We start from the raw sequence: 20,481 nt of genomic DNA, 5'->3' as shown, positions 1-20,481 counted from the left end.
CTGTCATGTTTTATTATGACAGTTTACTCTGGAAATGTTTTCAATGCAAAAAAGTCAGATCTTGGTGATGCTACCTGAAAATGCTCCAGACATAACTTTATACTATTTACACAGCCATTTGAAAACTACAGTAAAGTTACACATGACCGTATTTAGTGAGGTAACTGAGTACAGCACACTGAATATGTATGTTTCATATATTTACTGCATATGCTCTTTGCAATCCTAATTTGTTTACAGTACTATGCAAAGAAACACCCTTATTTACAACAAACATGACGTCCCTTGGGCTGTGGCTCAGTTGGTAGAGCGGGTTGCCCCCCAACCGAAGGGTTGGTGGTTTGATCCCTGACCATCGCAGCCTACATGTTGAAGTGTCCTTGAGCACGATACTGAACCCCCAAATTGCTCCCGATGCTGCGTTCATCGGAGTGAGAATGAATTCCCAATGGTGGCAGGTGGCACCGTTTAGGGTAGCCTCTGCCACCAGTATGAATGTGTGTGTGAATGGGTGAATGAGCGCAGTCTGTAGTGTAAAGCACTTTGAGTGGTCGCAAAGCGACTAGAAAAGTGTTATATAAGTGCAGGTCCATTTACCATTTACCATTACCTTTGGGTCGAGCTGTGACAGTCCAGTGTCACAGTGTTGTAGAAATGCTCCACACTATGTCCTGCTGGTTCATATATGTTATAAAGTGTTTATGGTTTATGGATTCAGCTCTGAGTGATTGTAGAGAAGTGGCTTATCATTGGTTCAACTAATGCTTCACACAGCCCTTCTCATCAGTGAAAGCTGAGGTTCACCTGAGAGAAATTGTTCAATTTAGGAGATATTTTAAGTTAAAAACAGATTTTGACAACTAGTTCAACATTTTTGTATGTAATGACTCAAGCAATGAAATGAGGACTATTCGTTTTATATGGAATAACTATTCAGCATTCACAAGTATAGTTAATTTTGACTGACATGACATAAGATATAATAATGTCATAAAACAGCAGAGAGTTGTATGAAAGCACTTGATGACTGTCCAAAAGCATTTATAATGTGTTGTAAGGAGAAACTGTTACTATGATGAGCACAAATGACTAAATGTTGTGGAGGTTGAACTAACTGTTGTGCAAATGTTAATATCGATGTGAGAAACGCACCAAAGCAACTGAGAAAAACTATATTTTGACCTGATGTCTTTTTACAACTTTCTGAGGGAGAAGAGAAAGCAGACAGCGCCCTCTGCAGGTGTGAGGAGGTATGACAGCTGTCCAACTGTCTGACACTACCTGCAGCTTGTTATGTGTAAATAAGGAGAATACATGACTCTGATGATCATTTTACACCAGATTAAGTCATTTTGTCATGTTTACCTTTTTAGGCAAATACATGCTGTTTTATGGTTTCCACAAATGTAATTGGTGCTGTATTATGGAGCAAAGCCAATGAATGTTGTGACAAATTGCTGACATATCACAGACTGGAGATTTTTCTAATTTTTGTATTATTTTTTTCTCAAAGCATTTAGTATTCACCACATAATTCAATTATTGTGTTTTCATTTTTCATAAAACAACAACAACAGTAAACAATCTGGCATTTCAAAGGTCAAAATACAGAAAATTAATGAGTATTTGTAAGTTATGATCATGACTGATAATAGCTGAATGTAAGGCATAAAATAATTTTAATATAATAATAATAATAATATAATTTTAGTATTTTTATAACAGTTTTGTACATGGTACATTGTTGTTGTCTAAGTTAACAGGCATTGTGTACAACACCTGCTTTTTTAAACCATGAAAATCAGGATGGAAATATTAAACTCAGTCAAAGATAAAAAATCGTATTAATCAGATTTTTGACACAAACATGTTTATCCTCTAAGGACATCAGAGCAAAGGGATGCACAGGGCTAAGGCTAGCATTATGTGTTTCACAGTACAAATATAGCATGTTTTACGCAACTAAAGGCATTAAGAGTTTTGCAGATAAATGAAAACAACTGTAGAGTGATGTGGTGGGCTTAATGGCTGTCTACTGTCTGAATTAGATTGAAAACTCAATCAGCTATTTATTAAGTGATTATAGTTGACTCTCCTCTCTCTGTGGGGCTGGATAACACTTTATCTATACCTGTTAAAAGTTAAACACAGTCCACCTTAAACATCCTCTTAATCACCTATAAATCTCTCCATGGTCTAGCTCCACTCTTTATTTCAGAACTCTTAACCCCCTACCCTGCACCGAGATCCCTCAGATCTGAAAACCCCATGCTGTTAAGCGTCCCACGGTCTGGCTCAAGACAAAGGGAGATCACACCTTTACTGTTTTAGCTCCAATGCTGTTTCATTTTAAAAAGCTTTTAAAATCTCACATGTACAGACTGGCATTTGTGCAATAACTCTAATGTTTTAACACATATTTTAATTTTTGTTTCTATTATTTTATCTAATGCTTGTTCACTGTTTTGATGATGTTCTCTTATTTTATTTTAACTGTTGTATTGCCTCAATGATATTGTATTTTATAAAGCACATTGTAACCCTGGTTTTGAAAGGTGCTATATAAATAAATAAATAAATAAAAATAAAATAAAATAAAATAAAATAAAATAAAATAAAATAAAATAAAATAAAATAAAATAAAATAAAATAAAATAAAATAAAATAAAATAAAATCATTGAGTGCTCTGTCATGTCAAAAACCTGTTGAATGCAAAACAGTGTCTTTGCAGGTTGGGACTGGAGCAGGACCTACTGGGAAGACGAGCCACTGGTCCCTGAGCTGATAACATCTTGTTAACAGGAGGTCAGAGTTCACAGTGTTCAGTGAGACATGAACACCAGCAGGGGGCAGCACACTCCACACGTTCAACTGTTCCTCCTGAAAATACACATATTGTCTGAATGTTTTTTTTATTGCTTTGCATTTTAATATTGTAATGAATTATTAATGCATTGAAAGGTAGTTAGTTTGGTCGACTGTAGTCATCAGATGAATTCATTTCTGCTCAGATTTTCTTTGACAATGACATGTTTGGATTGCCCTTGTCAGGCTTTTGCTTCCATATGAACTTCTAAAGAACACCCTGCCCCCACATTAGACAGAAATGTCAAAAACGGTTCAAATTTAAACCAACTTTAGTCCTGATCATAACTATCAAATAATAATTAAAATATTTCAACCCTTTAAATAGCATTTTGTTCACATAATGACAGTTATTTGTGAAAAAGTCATTTTCTGTTAACTAAGTATTAAGGGGAATTTATTTTTGTTGTCCAGATTTTTGATGCATATTTCTGTTTTGTGCATTGCCGGATTGAAACAAAAAACTAGGTAACTGTTACTTTAGACTAACATGGCCCTTCCTAAAATAGCTATAAAATATACATTTAAAAACTTACACCAAGATTAATTATTTATTGTGCCAGTCTGACATTAATTCAAGGTCCTACACAAGATACATTTTTCTAAAACTAAATTTAAAAAACTTTTTAATACAAGCGATATGTGACAGATGCTCTGTCACCAGCCAGTCATTCACACGTTCTTTTCTAAAAGGGGGAAAATGGGTGAAATGTATCCTTACTGATTGTATATGTAGTATGTCTTAACAACCCAATAAAGATATATATGGAAAAAAAGATAAGTTGGCCATTACCAGTCCTGATAACATTAATTTTCATAATTTGAACCCATTACAGTTTGTTCACATTAAGCTGCTGTTTCATCCATTAAAAAAAAATATATATATATATATATATATATATTCTGTATACTACATGCTAGGGGGATTATTTTATTTTTTAAGTCTGATGTAATGTATTAAAACCAATGTTGTTGCTACCAGGAGACCAGGAATAAGTGATATAACAGAAAGCTTATTAAACTCTGATAGCATTGGGCTCAAAAATAGTGGTTTTAATGAGTTTATGTCCCCATGGGTGTCTGTATTAATATAGACTTAACCCACACAATTGTGTAAAAAAAAAAAAAAAAAGAAAAAAAGTGCATTGACACATCCAGTAAATAAAAAGATCCCTTAGGATGCACATATCCTTTGGAGGTCAGAGACAACAAAGTGAAGCTACAGGGACCATCAAAGACCCAAGAACACCACAGCCCTGGAGAGGCATATTTTATTTCATTTGTCAATATACTTCAGGAAACAATATACAAAGCAATGATGTGGTCACCTTTACCGAGTGTGGTGCAGTTCAGTTATAGACTCAATAGATACTTATGGTGGAAAAAAACAGGCCTTTGCAGCTCAGGCCCCTGCTCTTCAACAGTGGGGAACCAACGAGTCAGAGGGATGGAACGTGCTAGAAAAAGGTGAGCGTGACATGCTTGTTGAAGATGTTGGATGAAATAAAGTGTGCGTGTGGGGGGAGGGGCTCTGCAGGTAAATGACACTTAAGACTTCCAACAAGGCACTAGCGTATGAACCAAACCTAAAACTCCAAGAAAATACCCAGTGCTTTGCTTCAGTTGAACATCTTTATTACAATACATACATTTCACATTTGACCTTGTGACCTCTCGTCGCCCTGCTCTGACACAAGAGGTGATCCGCCTCCAACCCGCTGGAGCTAAACTGGCTGCAAATGAAAATGTGTGGATATTGTGGTGACTTTCACTCTTATAAATAAAACCTTTTTTATTCTGCATCCTTTTCTTCGAACTCCACTGTATGTTAGCGACTGTACAAAGGAATGAACCAGTGGTACCCACCTTATTTTGAAAAGTCGGAGAGGAAAAAATAAAATAAAAAGAACTACAAAGAGGGTGTGATGTGTGAGGAGGTGGCAGGGCAGGGCTGAGGCCAGAGGGAGGGGAGTGGGAATGGTCCAAAGCAGCACGCCATCACATCTCTTCTTCTTTTTTATGTTTTTGTTTTTAAATCACTCACTCCACCACACCACCAGGCACTGTTTTTTTCAGACTGGGACATGCAGGGCCACCAGAAGCTGCAAGTAGATCACTGAACCGTTGTGGGCAGTCATGGTAGACCTGCAGAGAGGGGGTGTTTACCACGCCTGAGTACAGTTCACCCGCAGGAAGAGAATCTAGTCGGAGTTTTTGGATATCTGAGGAAAGGAACTACGTCAACACCAGTGTGTTAGAATTCAGTGTAGAAATGGCTTCAAACATCCTCCTCGTGTACGTGCAGGTCACGCATGCACATCAACGGTTCAATGATCTTTGAATTGACAAAATGAAGCTTTAAGTCTGCAGACGAGTTAACATGAAGGAAAAGGCTAGCTAATGAATGTAGCCGCCTCGGCGTTGATTAGTTTGGATGTCAAAAGCTTTGATAGGCATGGCTTTCCATGGCTTCAATCTACAAAACATATTTACAACATAGATAATAACATCTACAAGAAATCTACAGGTTTTTTTTCCCCACCGTGGGTTTTTTACAAAACCAGAGTCTTGTAAAGAGCCCCGCCCCTCCCCCTCCGACAGCTCTTCCGTGTTCCCCCTCTTGGTTCTCCCAGCCCAGCGGTCCAAAGCCACCCCGCCTGCAGCTCCTGTGTGTTGAGACTGGGCTCAAGAGGAGCTCAACGACTGCCCGCTCTCCAGCTTCCAACTATGTGCAATGGGTATTCCCCCCGTTTTCCCCGTAAAACCCTCCGCTTCAACTCGCAACCAGAAGTTCTCAGACCATGAAGGAATTCTGATTCTTCAACTTTTCAAGTTCTTTGATTTGCTGTCTCAGAAACAGTATCCTGGGGGAGAGACAGAGAGGACAGTTAGTGCTTGGGTACAACCTTAGTACACAATCTTTTTATTTTTAGTTTTTAACGTTCAAATCTTCTATTGTGCCTGACGAGTGATGCTTCATATGTCTGCCTCTATATTTTATTATGTCATCACCTTCACTCTCCTGTACTCCTTTTTGACCCCAAATCATTTTCAACATACGATTAATAAAGGTCAACTTTCATAGAATTGCTTGAAATTTATCAGCATATGTGCCCCTCTGCATCCTTTATAGATAATATATAATATAAATTTCAATTTTCTTCATACATTTTTACATGTTTTATAAATTTTTATAGCACCCATTCTCCTCAGGGGTCAAAAACGACCCCATGACATTTAAACTGGTTTTAGGACATGTAGAAAAAAAAAAATTTCACTTGAAATGAGGCCTAATTTTGTATATTTGACTAAAATTGACCAAAAATAATGAAAAAAAAATGAAAATTATACATCAATGTGTTGGTCATGAGTTGCCTTAAAAGGTGAAAAAAAAGTTAGTAATATTTAAAAAAAAATTAGGCCTCATTTCAAGTGAAAAATATTTTTTTTCTACATGTCCTAAAACCAGTTTAATGTCATTAGGTTCCTTTTTGACCCCTGAGGAGGATGAGTGTTATTTTTTTTTGGAGTACACAAGGGTCAACAGAAATTTAAATTCTCAAACTAAATCTTCTATTTCTCTCTAATCAGATTAAATTATTATTTTCCTTTAATAGTGTTAGATATGAAACAGATTTGTTGCTGTTCTGTAGAGCCCAAATGATATATCAGTTGACTGATATTATCAGCAGATATCAGCCTATCAAAGGCAGATCAGTATCCATCAGTATCAACTTAGATGTTGTCCAACATACAGATATGGAAACTTTTTGTTACACAATATATAATGCAGAAAACAATGCTTGGGGTAATAAAGAAAAAGTGTCAGCTATTAACTTTATTTTTTATATATTCTTTGTTTTCTTATTATTTCTACAACTGATTGACAATGCAATCCATCGTATGTATAATAATGTTACAATTGTTAAAGAATATTTATCTGTTTAAGAAAGCAGCATTCTGAGTACCTTTGCATTATCATATTGGTGCAAAATTTGTGTGCAAAAACTTAAATTGTGATATGATTAAAAAAAATTCTTGTGACTTTTGGATTTTACAATGTAAGTGGAAATATTTGCATCATACAAGTTGGACACAATCCTTTGTGTCTATCACTGGGATCTCATCTTACAAATAGATTAATATTAATGTTATTATTTTGGCCTAATCTTTATTGGGAACAGGTTTTAGCGGTACAGCCCTATTAACTTGGATTAAGGTTTACTCTAGGTGCCAACAGGTGCAGCTTCAACACTAAAAGCGTCTCCTCACCTCTGCTCACGCAATGTTGCTTGGATTTCACAGACTCTGACCAGGGAGCGCAGGTTTTTGAGCTCGGTGCAGTTCTCAGACATACAGATGCTCCCCATGGTATGAGCTTCTTCACGTAGTCTTGATGCCTTGATCATTTTTTTGGCACACACAACATTGGTTTTAAATAGTGAATAAGCAGAATGAAAAGGAAAAAGAAGTGCTGGTGAAGTGTGGATGGTACAAACCTGCTTCTCTGCGTGTTCAGCAGGCCAACCCTGCACATGTTTGATAAGATTCTCATTGAAGTGGGCAGCGAGGGTGGGGGTGAAGGAGCAGGAGGGTCGGGCTGCTGAGGCGGTGGGGGTTGCGGAGGCAGAGTTGGGGGCGTTGCTGCTGCTGGAGGAGACGTGGTTGGGGCCTGGGGAGGGACTCCTCTGACTGCTGCAATCACAACGTTGAGAAAACATGTCAGCATTGAGACATTATGTTTAGGCAGAAAATAAGAGTTGATGCTGACTTATCAACATGTTCTCATTAGAAAAGATGCTCCCACCAGCTGGGTTACGTTACACACACAGTGACATAGACAGTAACCCCACACACACACACACCCACACGGGATGCAATGGTACAACGGTAAAATACTAGGGTTGCACATCTCTCTGTGATTAACAATTCGATTCGCATCTACATATGCAGGTTACGATACGATTCAAAAACTATAAACTTTTATTACAGACCAATTCGATACAGTGTGAGAACGATTTGATTTTAGGTTTGATCTGAGTGACATCATTTACATTTTCCCTTAATCATCTAACCTAATGAAACATTGGCAGTGTTCAGCGGACACAATCATGTTCTGGGATATTAAATAATTTATCACCAGGATCGTCTATATACAGACGAATATAATAGGAGGCTAATTAAAAAATAATATAGTATAAAGGCTTTCCCGTGTCCCTGAGCAGGACACAGTTCAGTGCATGTCTCCAGCTGCTAGTGACTGACAGCTGATCCAGCTGTGATCCACTGTCGCCGTCATTAGAAATGGACGTCGCTTCACGTGGCGCTTCAGAGGAAATAAAGGACGTCTCATGATTCCTAAAACGTTTTGCAAGTGACACAAGTGAATGGCTCAGTGAGGGAAGCGGGGATCAAAATAGGAGACTTGTTAGAGACCAGAGAGACCCATGGAGTTGCGCGAGAACCATTTCCTGGGCAGCTTCAGCTCTCGTGTTGTTTTAGAGACGCTGACACAAACTGTAAGTGTGTGAAGCGGCCAACCGATTCAAAGTCTGGCGATACCCGATCCATGACTCTACAACCGATTCATCTAGGAATTCATGGCTGATTTGTATCGATTGAGGAGGCTGTTACCGACGCAGCCGTATCTCTCACTTGTTAAACCCAATATCAGGTTGCATCGGTTTGTCGTTCACAACCCAATAAAATACCGATCCATTCGGTCCGCTCTGTATGGGACAATGTGCCTTTATGGACCGCAGGTTTTCGGATGCTTTACAGGCCACTGAGTGTGTCTGTGTGTGCCTGTCCAGGCAGGTGTAAAGCCCTCCCGCGGTAATGTCCAATCACTGTTGTGCCTCCACTCACGCTATCACTGTTGTAACTGAAGCTGGGTTCAAAGTGCAGCCATAATTGACACGTCCGCTTATTGTAATTTGCTCTTGTCTTCTTATTTGGAAAATTCACTTGTAAATATAGCCAGTTGCGTTTTTTTGGGCTTGTTCCAAAAGTGCAGTCACTGATTTGGACTGTTCTGACCCTAAACACAGGAGAGACGCGAAGTGCGATTATCGTGACCAATAAGATCAACTCAGTGCCGTTAGAGACCAACTACAACAAGAACATTAACATCTCACGTTCAGTGTTAATAATGTAATTGCTGTCCAAAGCAATCAAGGTGAGGAGCACAAATGTTTTGTACATGTCGTGTTTGGATGCTAATGTAGGCTCACAAAGCCAGGAGCAACATTTGTGAAGAGACGATGTAGTGTTGTGATTATACTTGCAGACTGCCAAGAGGGCGGAGACATATACAGATTTAAACAATGATGTAATAACGTGGCTCTCTAGCCAGTGGAAAGTTCTATTAAATGGTTTGGAACATGTAACTTTTAAAGACAATATCAAAACTTAAAACAACTGCATAAAAATAACTATTTGATCAAAGCAGTTCAGCATCATCAAGGTCTTATGTGAAAAACAACTAAAGCTTCAGTTACAAAAGTCTCAAAAGGAATTAGATGGTAGAAAGAGGAAGCTCAAATCAGTACGAGCACGCCAACATCAGGAGCTGCAGTTTTCTGTCACTGTCACTCAATGTGTAGGGCTCAAAGAGAGAAAGCCCACTTTACACTTTCATGTTGTTACACTGCCGGTGTAGACATGTTAGGCTTCAACAATATAGGTCCAACTAACAGCCAAATGCCTGAAGCTACAACACAGCAAGTATGAGTGAGAAGGCTTGTTTAGTCTGCCATTTCAAGCTGCAATATTTACGCCTCTGAAGTTTTGCCTTCAGTCCGGTAGTGCCAAACGTGTCTTGGGGGCACCAAGTGAACCCAACTGTGTACTGCCTTTGGCACTAGTAATAAAGGCAATACAGGGGCAAGTCTGTTAGAGGCGGGATCAATGTGAACCAGAGGAGCCAGCAAGATGAAAAATAAATGAGGTCTAATGATATATTATTTGTGCGACCAACACCCAGGTAATAGAAAAGGAAGTGGACCATATTATCACGAACACACTTCTCACTTGAGTTTGACAGTAATTGAATCATGTTTGGCAAAATGCAGAACAATTGTGCTGGAGTCTAGAATCTGTACAGTGAGAGACAGCACGACGGGCAGTTCTTCCACCATCGTTGCTTTGACTGACTTTGAAACTACCAGCAACACTGAACTCTGCCTGTGTTATTAAAAATGTGTAAACAGCTGTTTGTGTCCGTGTGTAGCAACAATATGCACAGAGCAACAAAACTTCAGTCAGATTCCTCCCTTTTGGAAATGGTAACATAAAAGAAAAACTTCAATTAATTAATATTGAGAGACTACTCATTGTTCCATCAATGAACAGCAGATGGTGCCACAACATTACACAATGAATATCAGCTACAGTCAGCCTGTTATTTAAAAATGCCACCATTCATGAGCTGATGTGAATAGCCCATTCACAACCACTTTTGACAGAGAAAGTATTCCTACTCTATGTGGCCACATGTGTATATGATTTGACAGAAAAGCACATCAGTGTATCTATATGTATATGGATTTTAAAAACAACATTTTACACAATGATAGCAAAGATGCTGCACGTACAACCATGATTCTCAAAAAAAGTTGGGACAAAGAATGCAATATTTTGCAAATCCTTGTGACCTATGTGCAGTTGAATACAGTACAAACTTAAGAAAATATAGTTTCTGTATGTTATGCACTCCATTTTTATTCACACAACGTCCAAACAGTTTTGGAATCTGGGCTGTACTGGTCAAAGAATAGAAGACCCATGATTAGCAAACCTCAACCCACTTCTCATGCGAGGTATTCTTTTTGAACAGGGGCGAGTTAGTGGTTGAACCTACCCTTGGCGCTGGAGGGTGCGCGGGGAGGCCGTGGTGGCATCGTGACTGTGCTGCTTATCGCTGGAGAGGGACTGTTGGGATGTTTGCTGGGGAAGAGAGGTCTGCTTCCCTGCTGGCGTGCTCACCTAAACACAGCAAGTTAAAAACATTACACCACGACTAATCCTCTCCACGGGATCAAAATACACGCTTAAAAATAGTACGCTTAGTCAGTATTTTTTGTCTAGCTAGCCATCAGAGCCTCGTTCATCCCTAAAACAACATGCATCACCTAAACAATGAGAGATTAGGTATACTTTCTTTTTTGTATGAATCATTTAAAGTCTCAAAGTTCATCCATCTGGCTACTTTCCACATCAACTTTATTGTTTTGTCTTACTTTTGTCTGTGAGATGACAGGCTGCGTGCTGAGGAGGGGTTTAAGGGGACCAGCGTTGGTCTGTGGTGTGCTGATCCTTGGAGAAACATAAGACCTGGGCGATGAGGCGTCTGATGTTAACGACATGGGTGACTGGTTCGATTGCTGAGCTGCTGGACGTACACACACACAAAAAAGAAAGACAATCTAAGGCAGTGGTTCTCAACCTTTTTTCAGTGATGTACCCCTGTGGAATATTTTTTCAGCCAAGTACCCTCTAACCAGGGGAAAGCATTTTTGGTTGAAAAACAAACAACAACTTAAAAACAGAGCACTGTGCAATCAGTGTCTGATTTATTAAACTTTGGAACTGATAAACTCATACAAAATCCAAACATTTGGAAAAAAATACAAAACAATTTCAAACATTTTAAATGTTAATAATCCATGACTAAATTTACTGCAAATATTTCTTATCACTAAAATGTAGTGAGTCAAACTAATGTAGTAAAAACAGGGAGCATATAACCATTTAAAACTATAACTGCTATGCTTCAACCACGGCTCCATCTTTGAGTTTTCAAGTGATTGACAGGTGATGCCAGGTGGCATATGACAGGTTGGGTCCAACCATCCTGGTATGGGGGGACACTGGGTTTTTAGGATCAGGAAATTGAATAGCCTACTGAATATAAAATTAATTTTATGAACTTATACTTATATTTTCTTAAAATATTTATTAATAATTATTTTTGCATGGATGCTACTTTTTAAATGTATATTTTAAAATCTCACGTACCCCCTGGAGTGCCTTCATGTACCCCCAGGGGTACGCATACCCCCATTTGAGAACCACTGATCTAAGGGATCGATACAATCTACTGCATTTAATACCCAACAAGAACAACACTGAGTAGATAGAGCAGTGAAATCCTAAAAGATAGGAATTTATTGTACATACAAGTCAGGGGATTGATTTTAACTTTCATTATGATTCCTTAACTCACAGAAGAAATGGAAGGTTTCTCTCTTTTCACCCGCCAAAGCAGTCATTATACAACACACTCAATTTGCACACAGCTTGGGCATTATTTACCTTGGTTGGAGAGTTGAGCAGCTTGAGAGAGGATAGTAGTGATATTGAAAGCTGATGGTCCAGCAGTGAGGATCTTATGGAGCATCGACTGTAATGAAGCTTGTGTGACAGCAGCTGTGAGAACTAGAGAGAGGCAAACAGACACACTATTAGTCCCTGCAGTATTAACTCCTGCTATAAAACGATTTCAGCACTGCAACACAGCAAATGTGACAGTAAATTTAATAATGTGTTACATATAAATACGTCCAGCAACAACGTGATTGAGTTTGAACAGGCCATTTGTTGTTGATGTCTGTATAATGATCATCATTTCTGTCCAGTGGCTGATTAAGTTAATTTCAAATCCCACATTAACTAACCTCTGACAGCGGCTACGATTAAGTCATCTTTGATAATGATTATGTGTGTGAAACAGCAGCAGAGCACTGACCCTATATATCCACACCTGCTAGACAAACTGTCAACGTGCCTGACATACTGCCTGACAATCCAGTAACCACTAAGCCACAGAGCATTTTCATAGTTGTGCCAGATTCTCTAACTTCTCTGTCAGCCTCTCAGGCTGCAGAGGTATTCTGAGATGTACTGCTGCTCCTTGGGTTTGAGCATACAACTAAATCTCAGACAGTCAGGATGCAGGAGGTGACCCCCTACAATGTCAGCCAAGTTTTCCATTGCTGGCACAATACAGACTGTTCGGCTAGTCATTCATAGTATACTCAAACAGCATCTGAAACCCCACACCACTGACAATTCTCAGTGCTCCAAACTGAAGTGCAATGAATTTTCAGGTCTTCCCAGCAGCTGCCTTCTAGGAGAGACTACGTTATAGTGTGCATTGTTATCTCCATATTTTGATTTTTTTTTTTAATGTCTCATCCCCCTATGACAGCAGGCTTTTCCAGTATGAATGTTTTGAACAGCTTTGCTCACTTTTGCCTCCCAACATGGTTGTACGAACAAATTCGTTTCAAGAGTACCCCAGCTATGAGGCATTCTTCATCTAGACAGCAATACAAAACAATAGTACAAAGGAGATGTCAAGTTGGATAGGATTCAATACTGTGCTCAGACCTACAGGAAACATCATCATGTCATGTCAAAGCCTGTGACACTGAGAAGTCAGCAGAAGCGGAGAGCAGTACAGCATATAATTTAAAGCATTGCCCTGTAACTAGTGCTCATCAAGTGCTCACAGCCACTGAAGCTGATTATAGACATTGGTTGAATGTACATATTTATCAACTGCATTTTTCTTACCTTCGTTGATTTTCGCCATGTCCACACTGGCATTGTTGAGCTGCAGGGCAGTCTGAAGTGCAGGGAGAAGCTGGCGAAGCAGGGTGGGGTCCTGGAGTAGTGGAGGGGCAGGGGACTGCAGGACTGGGGACACGGGGACTGTGGAGGCAGATGATCCAGGGGGCCCCGATGAGGGGTTCAAGCTCCCTGAGCCAGATGATGATGACTGGGACTGGGTGGCTGCAGGCTTCTCCACCTGGGCTGACTCTGCAGAGGAAAGAGGTCATTTCATTAAAAAAAAAAAAGACAGTCTCTCAAATCTATTTCCTCTAGGTGATAATGTTGTTCCTTTTTGATAACATTGTTTATACTTGCCTAGGAAAGTGACTATAACAGTCTCACACAAACATTAGCTCCATTATGAACTGTAATCACACCCTTAGGCTGTGCTCAGACCAACAGAAGGCCTGCATGGAAAGAAAAGACACAGCCAGTGCAGCTGCATTTTCATTCTGAATGCCTGCTTTCAACAAGGTTTGTGAAATTTAAAACTGGGGTTGTGCAAGAAGATGCCAGCATTGTTATTTTCTGGCACATAAAAACAAACATCCAATACAATACTTGGAACTTTTGGCTAACCAAGAAGCATATTTTAAAAGGTCCATTGTCCCACATGAAATTCTGTCACAAGACTCAAGCCTCATACTTCAGGACAGAGAAGGACAGGTGCAGATGTGCATGCATGCACTTCTATACAACTATAATCAAGAGTCTGTAACTAGATCAAATGATGGCAACACCCTGAATGCAAGAACTCCTTCACTTTTTATATTTGGCTGAACAATATAAAAGTAAGGCAAAAAGAAAAAAATAAACAGTGTGCGCAACCACTTAGCGAGAATAGGACAAAGGATGGGGAAAACATTAAATAAAGTACACCAAACAATTTTCTCGCTAATGCATTGCAGTGAAGTGAAATTTCGGGATGCATATGGACCTCTGCACTAGGCATGTGCTGTTTGTCGATCAGATTGTACCGATACAACACCTGACGGGAAGATCAAGGACTGTTTTTTCATACACTGACATTAACCCTCAAAGGCTGAGACAGCTGCCTGAGGCTAAAAATAGCTCTCGTTATGAAATGTTTAATACCATCCAAACTGCTAATCCTATCCACATGATGACATAAAATATGTTAAAGCGGACATTTTTAGCGGTACCACATTCGTTTGGCCCTTCAGGTGCTCCATAGTGACCATGGTTACGCCATCATATTCTGCAGCTTTGATGCGTTAAGAAAACATATGTTGTTTCTTCCTCTGAGCCAAATGGCAATGCTTGCTGAGGTTTAGTCTTAATCCCCGTCTCCCCTTGATTGTTTAAAAATGTAAATGTCCGGCCATCTAACGTCTAAATCGATGTGTTTTTTGGAAATTTTATAGATGGGAATAACTAATCGATGATTGATTAATGGTGGTTAAGAATTTGGTACATAATAACCAAAATCATTATCAAGAAAATCATGGAAAATGTCTAGATATCAGCTCCTAAGTCAAACTCTTTTGAACTATTTTTGTTATCATTAGAAAACAAGGGAGGTGAAATCATTTTTTCGATGACCATATCTTTACCGTTAACGTTATAGATAATTGAGTTGTCAGGTTTCTTCCAAATGCCCATCCCTACAACTGATAGAAAAAAGAACAAAAAGAGTATTTGCTGGCAGAAAATAAGCATAAACATAACCGTTTTGCACAACATAGCACTAACCCTAACCCTAAGACAAAACATGTGTAAGAGCGAGAGAGAAGTGTTTGAACTGATTCTTTCGAACGAGTGCCATCGGAGCAGAATTGGAATCAGATGCCATTATGTGAAAAACGCCTGGTATAATACTATAATAAATGGCTGTAACTTCCTAAGGTTCTTCCTGAGGTTGTGTTTGAGGTCACAGTAAAAAACAATAAACTTAAAGAAATCTTGTATGATAATCTAACATCAGACAAAGCAAAAGTAAAAATTGGATTTTAAACATGCTCTAGAATCTGTCCGCTACTGTGCATTTAGAGAAGTTTGTGGTGGAGTGGGTAGTCTGCCCACTAAGCCCAGTCAATCAGCACGGGAGAAGATATTTTCAGTCCCTTTCACCTCCACAGCTTCCTGGCCACTTAGTAGCTGCTGAGAGACTGCTAACAGGAGCTACATTAGGTCGACCAGCAACAGCTACTGGGGGCTGGGTACCTACAGCAGCTAAAATCCATAGAGCAGGGTCTGCCTCCAACATGGCAAATAGATTTCATGCACTCAGTAAAGGAGACAGGAGTAGCTCACTATTTGACATAGCAAGCAGGAGAGGAAGATGGATTGAAGCCATTGCTAACTGCTAAGCTAAAGCAGGTAACAGAACTCAGCGAGATGTAAACACAGTCAGCAAGAAAGTTGCTGTAAGAAGTTGGAAGTGCTTAAGCAGAACTAAAGTAGGTTTAACCGTAAAAGGACAACTGACCACTGTATTGAAGAATATCACAAAATTAGAGTTAGAGCAGCAAAAATATGCAGTAAACACAGAAGCTTCTGCAGTGAGAAGCCGTGAGCTGAAGGAAATGAGGCAATATGCGCATGACAGTCCAGCAGAAGGCTGGGCGATAAGTGGGTATGGTCAGTTTAATTGATTATAGTGTAAGCGTGGTGTTGTCCAGTCTCAAGCAACCATGACTGGACAATCTAAAAATAGAAATGATCGCCCAACCCCGGTCTGCGTAGATCCTCACAGACTCTGGCAGAGGATAAATTCATGACAGAAACTGTGAATTGGTTTAAAGGCTGTGTTCAGACAGACTTGAGCCCAGAATTAAATAACACAGCCCCTTACTAATGTGAATTAGTTTACTCCAGCAACACAGCATGGTGCCACTTCTGCACGATCCTCAAGCAAAACTTAGGACAGGTTCAATTGAGGCTGGGTCATTATATGATCGCAATAAGTGATCGTGTTAAATTTCAGGTCGATTAAGTTGATCAGCTGTGAGCATAGTTACTCGATGAAACTTGTCGGAAATGAACAGTCAGAGTCAAACTTTTCCTGCTTCACTGCTGTTTGTAAGTTGATGGAGAAGTAAACAAAAAGACAGAACGTGGAGCTGAGGACAGCAATATAGATTTCAGCCATGACTTGGAGCAATAAACCAGGGAGGTACAGGTGAATGTTGGGAAAGAGCAAAGGAAATATCAATCGATTCGCCGCTGTATCGAGAGAAAACTTACATTCACAGCACGGCAATTCACACACAGGTATGGTGCATTCAAGAGCGTCAGAACGGCTATGGTGCAATCAAGAGCATGGGACATATGAAAACTTACAGAAAAACAAGTTATTACTGAAAGGAACTTAGTTCAATAAGCATCAAAATGCGAGCAGATACTGAACAGCGTCCCACTCCCGCCAGCACACGTAGCATTAGCAGTTCTCACTGCTAGCGCTGCAGCCACCAGACCAAAGCAGCAATCAATCGCGTCATCTTTTGCGGTCGTTGCGCCGTACAAGCGACATTCCAAGAGGAGAAATTAGGTTCACAATTTTTTATTTTGGGTCTTGCATACCTGCAAAAACACTCAGGACTGTAAAGTAGTTCACCGTGTTATTTTATATTTTTGTTACATTTTTATTTGTTATACTGTTGAGTGAAAATTATTTCATTTTTCAATGTTCATCTATTATTTAATTTGCTTTGTTATTTACTTCGTATGTTGATAAAATATTGAACTAATCTCTAGTTTCAGTACAGTTGCTTTAAAACTGGCAGTTTAAAAACAATGTAAAAAAATCGTGATAATAATAGAGATCGGACGATATGAAAATTGATATTGTTATCATTTCCTTTGCCATATCGCCCAGCTCTGGGTTCAATCTATTTTGGCATCCTTATCTAGATGAAAGTGCACATTCCTGGTTGACTACTTTATGACTTTTAGTTAAGTTTAGATTTCCTCACAATCATCCATCAAAAGATAAAATAGTTGCCATTGTGATGGCTTGCCACAGTTGTAATCCCGTGCTTTGAATAGTTATGTAGTGTCTGAAAAGCCTTTGACACATTCATCCGTTACTCCAACTCAACTTCCTTAATTGTATTTCATTATCTCATCCAGACCCTAACTCACACAGCTCCATGCACTGTTTAAGTGCACTCTTCTCTAAATTAGGGGTGGAAAACATATCTGAGGACCATTATCCACATTTAAATATTCAATTATTCTAATTAATATTGTTCACACAATGGAATTTCCTCTGATACTTAAAAACTACTAATGTAGGGGCTTGGTGTCAAGAACATCTGGCTGCGTTTTTCACTGAAGTGTGTGAACAAGTGAATACAGTTGTTAAAATTGGGCAAAATAGATATGAAATTAAACTAAAATTAAGAAACATGCAGTGTCCAACAGTGTTTTACCTCCTGATCTTCACATTTTTGTGAATCAATAACAGATTGAGGACATATCAAAAACTGAAAAGAGTCCTCTGTAAACAAACACTGGTTCACCAGGTTCAGTTTATTTTTCAACCACATCCGCACCCGACAGCAGACATTCTCCATCCACCTTAGGGCTGGACGATATATCGATATTAAAAATTTTTTTTTAATATATTTTAAAATGTGATATGCAATTAGACTATATCGCATATATCGATAGTTCAAATTTGCGCTGTGGTCCTTGCTCCAGGCAAGCTGCTGTGCTCTCTGCACTGCTCCCCGAGCTCCCGCCCCTCCACTTTTATGCACAGAGAGGGAAGGGGCTGGAACAGACACTCGGGTACTCTTCAACAAACATGGAGGAAGCAACGACGTCTGCAAAGCGTGCGGAGGAGGAATTGGCAAGTAAATGAAAAAGCAGGTTCGGTAATATGGAGATGGTTTAGTTTTAAATTATCAGATGACCAACAAAATAACATTTGTAGAGAGTGCCATAAACAGGTTGCAGCCAGGGGTGGATGCACGACAAATCTTTTTCATCACCTAAAACAGTGACACAAACTATCACATTGCTAAGGGCATGGTCGCTGTGGAACAAGTTGGATTCAAAAAGCTACTGAAAACTATGGACCCAAGATATGAGCTTCCCAGGCGTGACTACTTTGTCTGACTTCAGTGGACATTTGTGGCAGTGCTTCTCGTGCAGAGACCTGCTGACCAGCTCGCTAACGTGACCCATTTTGCATTGACCAGCAGTATGTAGTCAAGCAGAACGTGTGAGCCTTACATGAGCGTGACAGTTCACTTCATTCAAGACTGGGATATAAAAACCATCTCTCTAACATGTCTTCAAACATGTTATTTTCCCCAGGATCACACCAGTGAGCATATAGCCGGGGCCCTACAGGACGCAATTGCAAGCTGGAAACTCCGAGAAAAACACCTGGTTGCTATAGCAACCGACAACGGGAGCAACATCGCCAAAGCGGTTGAGCTTAACAAGATCGCAGATAACACTTGGCTATTCGTGAGTGCAGTGTTGTAAAGAGTATTCAGATATTTTACTTTAAACAAAAACATTAAAACGTTTTTTCCTTATTTTCCTATGTGTGTGTCTGCAATTTTGTGTTTTATGCTGCCGTCTTGGCCCGGTCTCTGTTGAAAAATTGATTGTTAAATAGAAATTTCTCACAAAAGCTCATTGATTAACAGTTTTTTATGGTTCTGACAGAATGTGGCATGAATGACAAGCACGTAACCTGGCCATTTCTCTGTGCAAGAGAATTGTATGCGGTTTTTTGTACAGCTGGAAGAAAAGGAGACATCTTGCTGAAGTCCAAATTCAGCTTGGTCTACCAAGTCACCAACTCATAACAGAGTCTGCCACATGCTGGGGATGGAGGCAGCAGGAAGGAGCACTGGCCAAAGTCCTGTCTAGTGACAAAAAGACCAAGCACCTTGTCCCTACCTGGAAGTAGGGCTGGGCCATACATCGATATAAAAGACATATAGATATATTTTTTTAAATGTGATATGGAATTAGACCATATCGCATATATCGATATAGTTCATAATTCAGTATTTCTTTTCTTTTATATATAAATGATGCCCTTATTAGGGTTTTTCATATTTAGTTCTTTTGTAATGTTGGTTATTCTTTTCTCAAATATATTTATTTAATTAATTATTAATGTCAGAAAAAGATTGGCATATATTATTTCATAGTTTTTTTTTAATTTAAGAAAATTTTTGTTGAAATGTGCACTTTATGAAGCTTTGATTTAGAAAAAAAAAAAGGTACTCCTGTTGTTATACAGTATTTATGTTCACTTTAATAAACGGTTTCAATAAAACTACTTGTGACTTGTCATATTTGACTTTGACTGAACATTTGCTCTTAACTTTGTGATGAAATATCGGGATATATATTGTATATCGATATTCAGCCTAAATATACCGGGATATGTATTTTGGTCCATATCGCCCAGCCCTACGTGGAAGCAGTCCAAACAGTCCTGAAACCTCTCCAGGACTTTACTGATGCTTTGTCAGGTGAGAAGTATGTCACTCTATCATATGTGAAACCTGTGGTGCACCTTTTTAATGAAAGTCTGCTGGCATGTGAAGAGGGTGATAGCGAGCTTTGCGAATCGTTCAAGACCAGCATAGTTAAGTACCTCAACAGCAAGTATTCCGAACCAGCCACTACAGACCTATTGGAGATGGCTTCATTTGTGGATCCACGGTTCAGGGCCACCTACATCCCAAGTGAGAAAGTCAATGCATTGAAGCACAGAACTTTTTTGGAGGTGGAGACGTACTGGCTGATCAGAGCAGCTGTCAGCTGTCTTACCTCCGTGTGCCCACTGAGCATGAGCCTGCAGCAGTAGCACTAAAAGCTAAGAAGACACTGGCGAGCTTCTTCAAGCAGCGCACAGCCACCACCACGGCACCAACCAAGAGGGGGGCTACTGAAAATTAACTGTCAAGTTACTTGCAGTCAGCAAGTGTGGAGAGTGACACTGATCCCCTGAAATGGTGGAAGGATCATGCACTTGTCTTTCCAGCTCTGAGCCACCTGGC

The 20,481-nt window shown here is 39.5% G+C and overlaps 1 protein-coding gene across 2 annotated transcripts in view; it reads right to left on the bottom strand.

The window, feature by feature from the left end:
• Window positions 1–4,102: 4,102 nt before the first annotated feature.
• Window positions 4,103–20,481, bottom strand: part of waca (WW domain containing adaptor with coiled-coil a) — a 32,531-nt gene continuing 16,152 nt past the window's right edge. The window contains exons 7-13 of one of the 2 annotated variants that reach the window (XM_059327194.1): window positions 13,445–13,690; window positions 12,182–12,304; window positions 11,107–11,258; window positions 10,728–10,852; window positions 7,366–7,561; window positions 7,139–7,266; window positions 4,103–5,730 (exon numbers count right to left, since the gene is read on the bottom strand). In XM_059327194.1, the coding sequence (XP_059183177.1) occupies window positions 5,661–5,730; window positions 7,139–7,266; window positions 7,366–7,561; window positions 10,728–10,852; window positions 11,107–11,258; window positions 12,182–12,304; window positions 13,445–13,690 (1,040 nt within the window). In that variant the 3' untranslated portion in view covers window positions 4,103–5,660. The remainder of the gene's footprint in view (window positions 5,731–7,138; window positions 7,267–7,365; window positions 7,562–10,727; window positions 10,853–11,106; window positions 11,259–12,181; window positions 12,305–13,444; window positions 13,691–20,481) is intronic. The other variant, XM_059327195.1, reaches the window with a different exon arrangement.

The sequence above is a fragment of the Centropristis striata genome, chromosome 23 (assembly GCF_030273125.1).
Source record: "Centropristis striata isolate RG_2023a ecotype Rhode Island chromosome 23, C.striata_1.0, whole genome shotgun sequence".
NCBI lineage: Eukaryota > Metazoa > Chordata > Actinopteri > Perciformes > Serranidae > Centropristis > Centropristis striata.
Note: the sequence above shows the minus strand (reverse complement) of the source record. Positions and strands in the feature narration are given on the sequence as shown.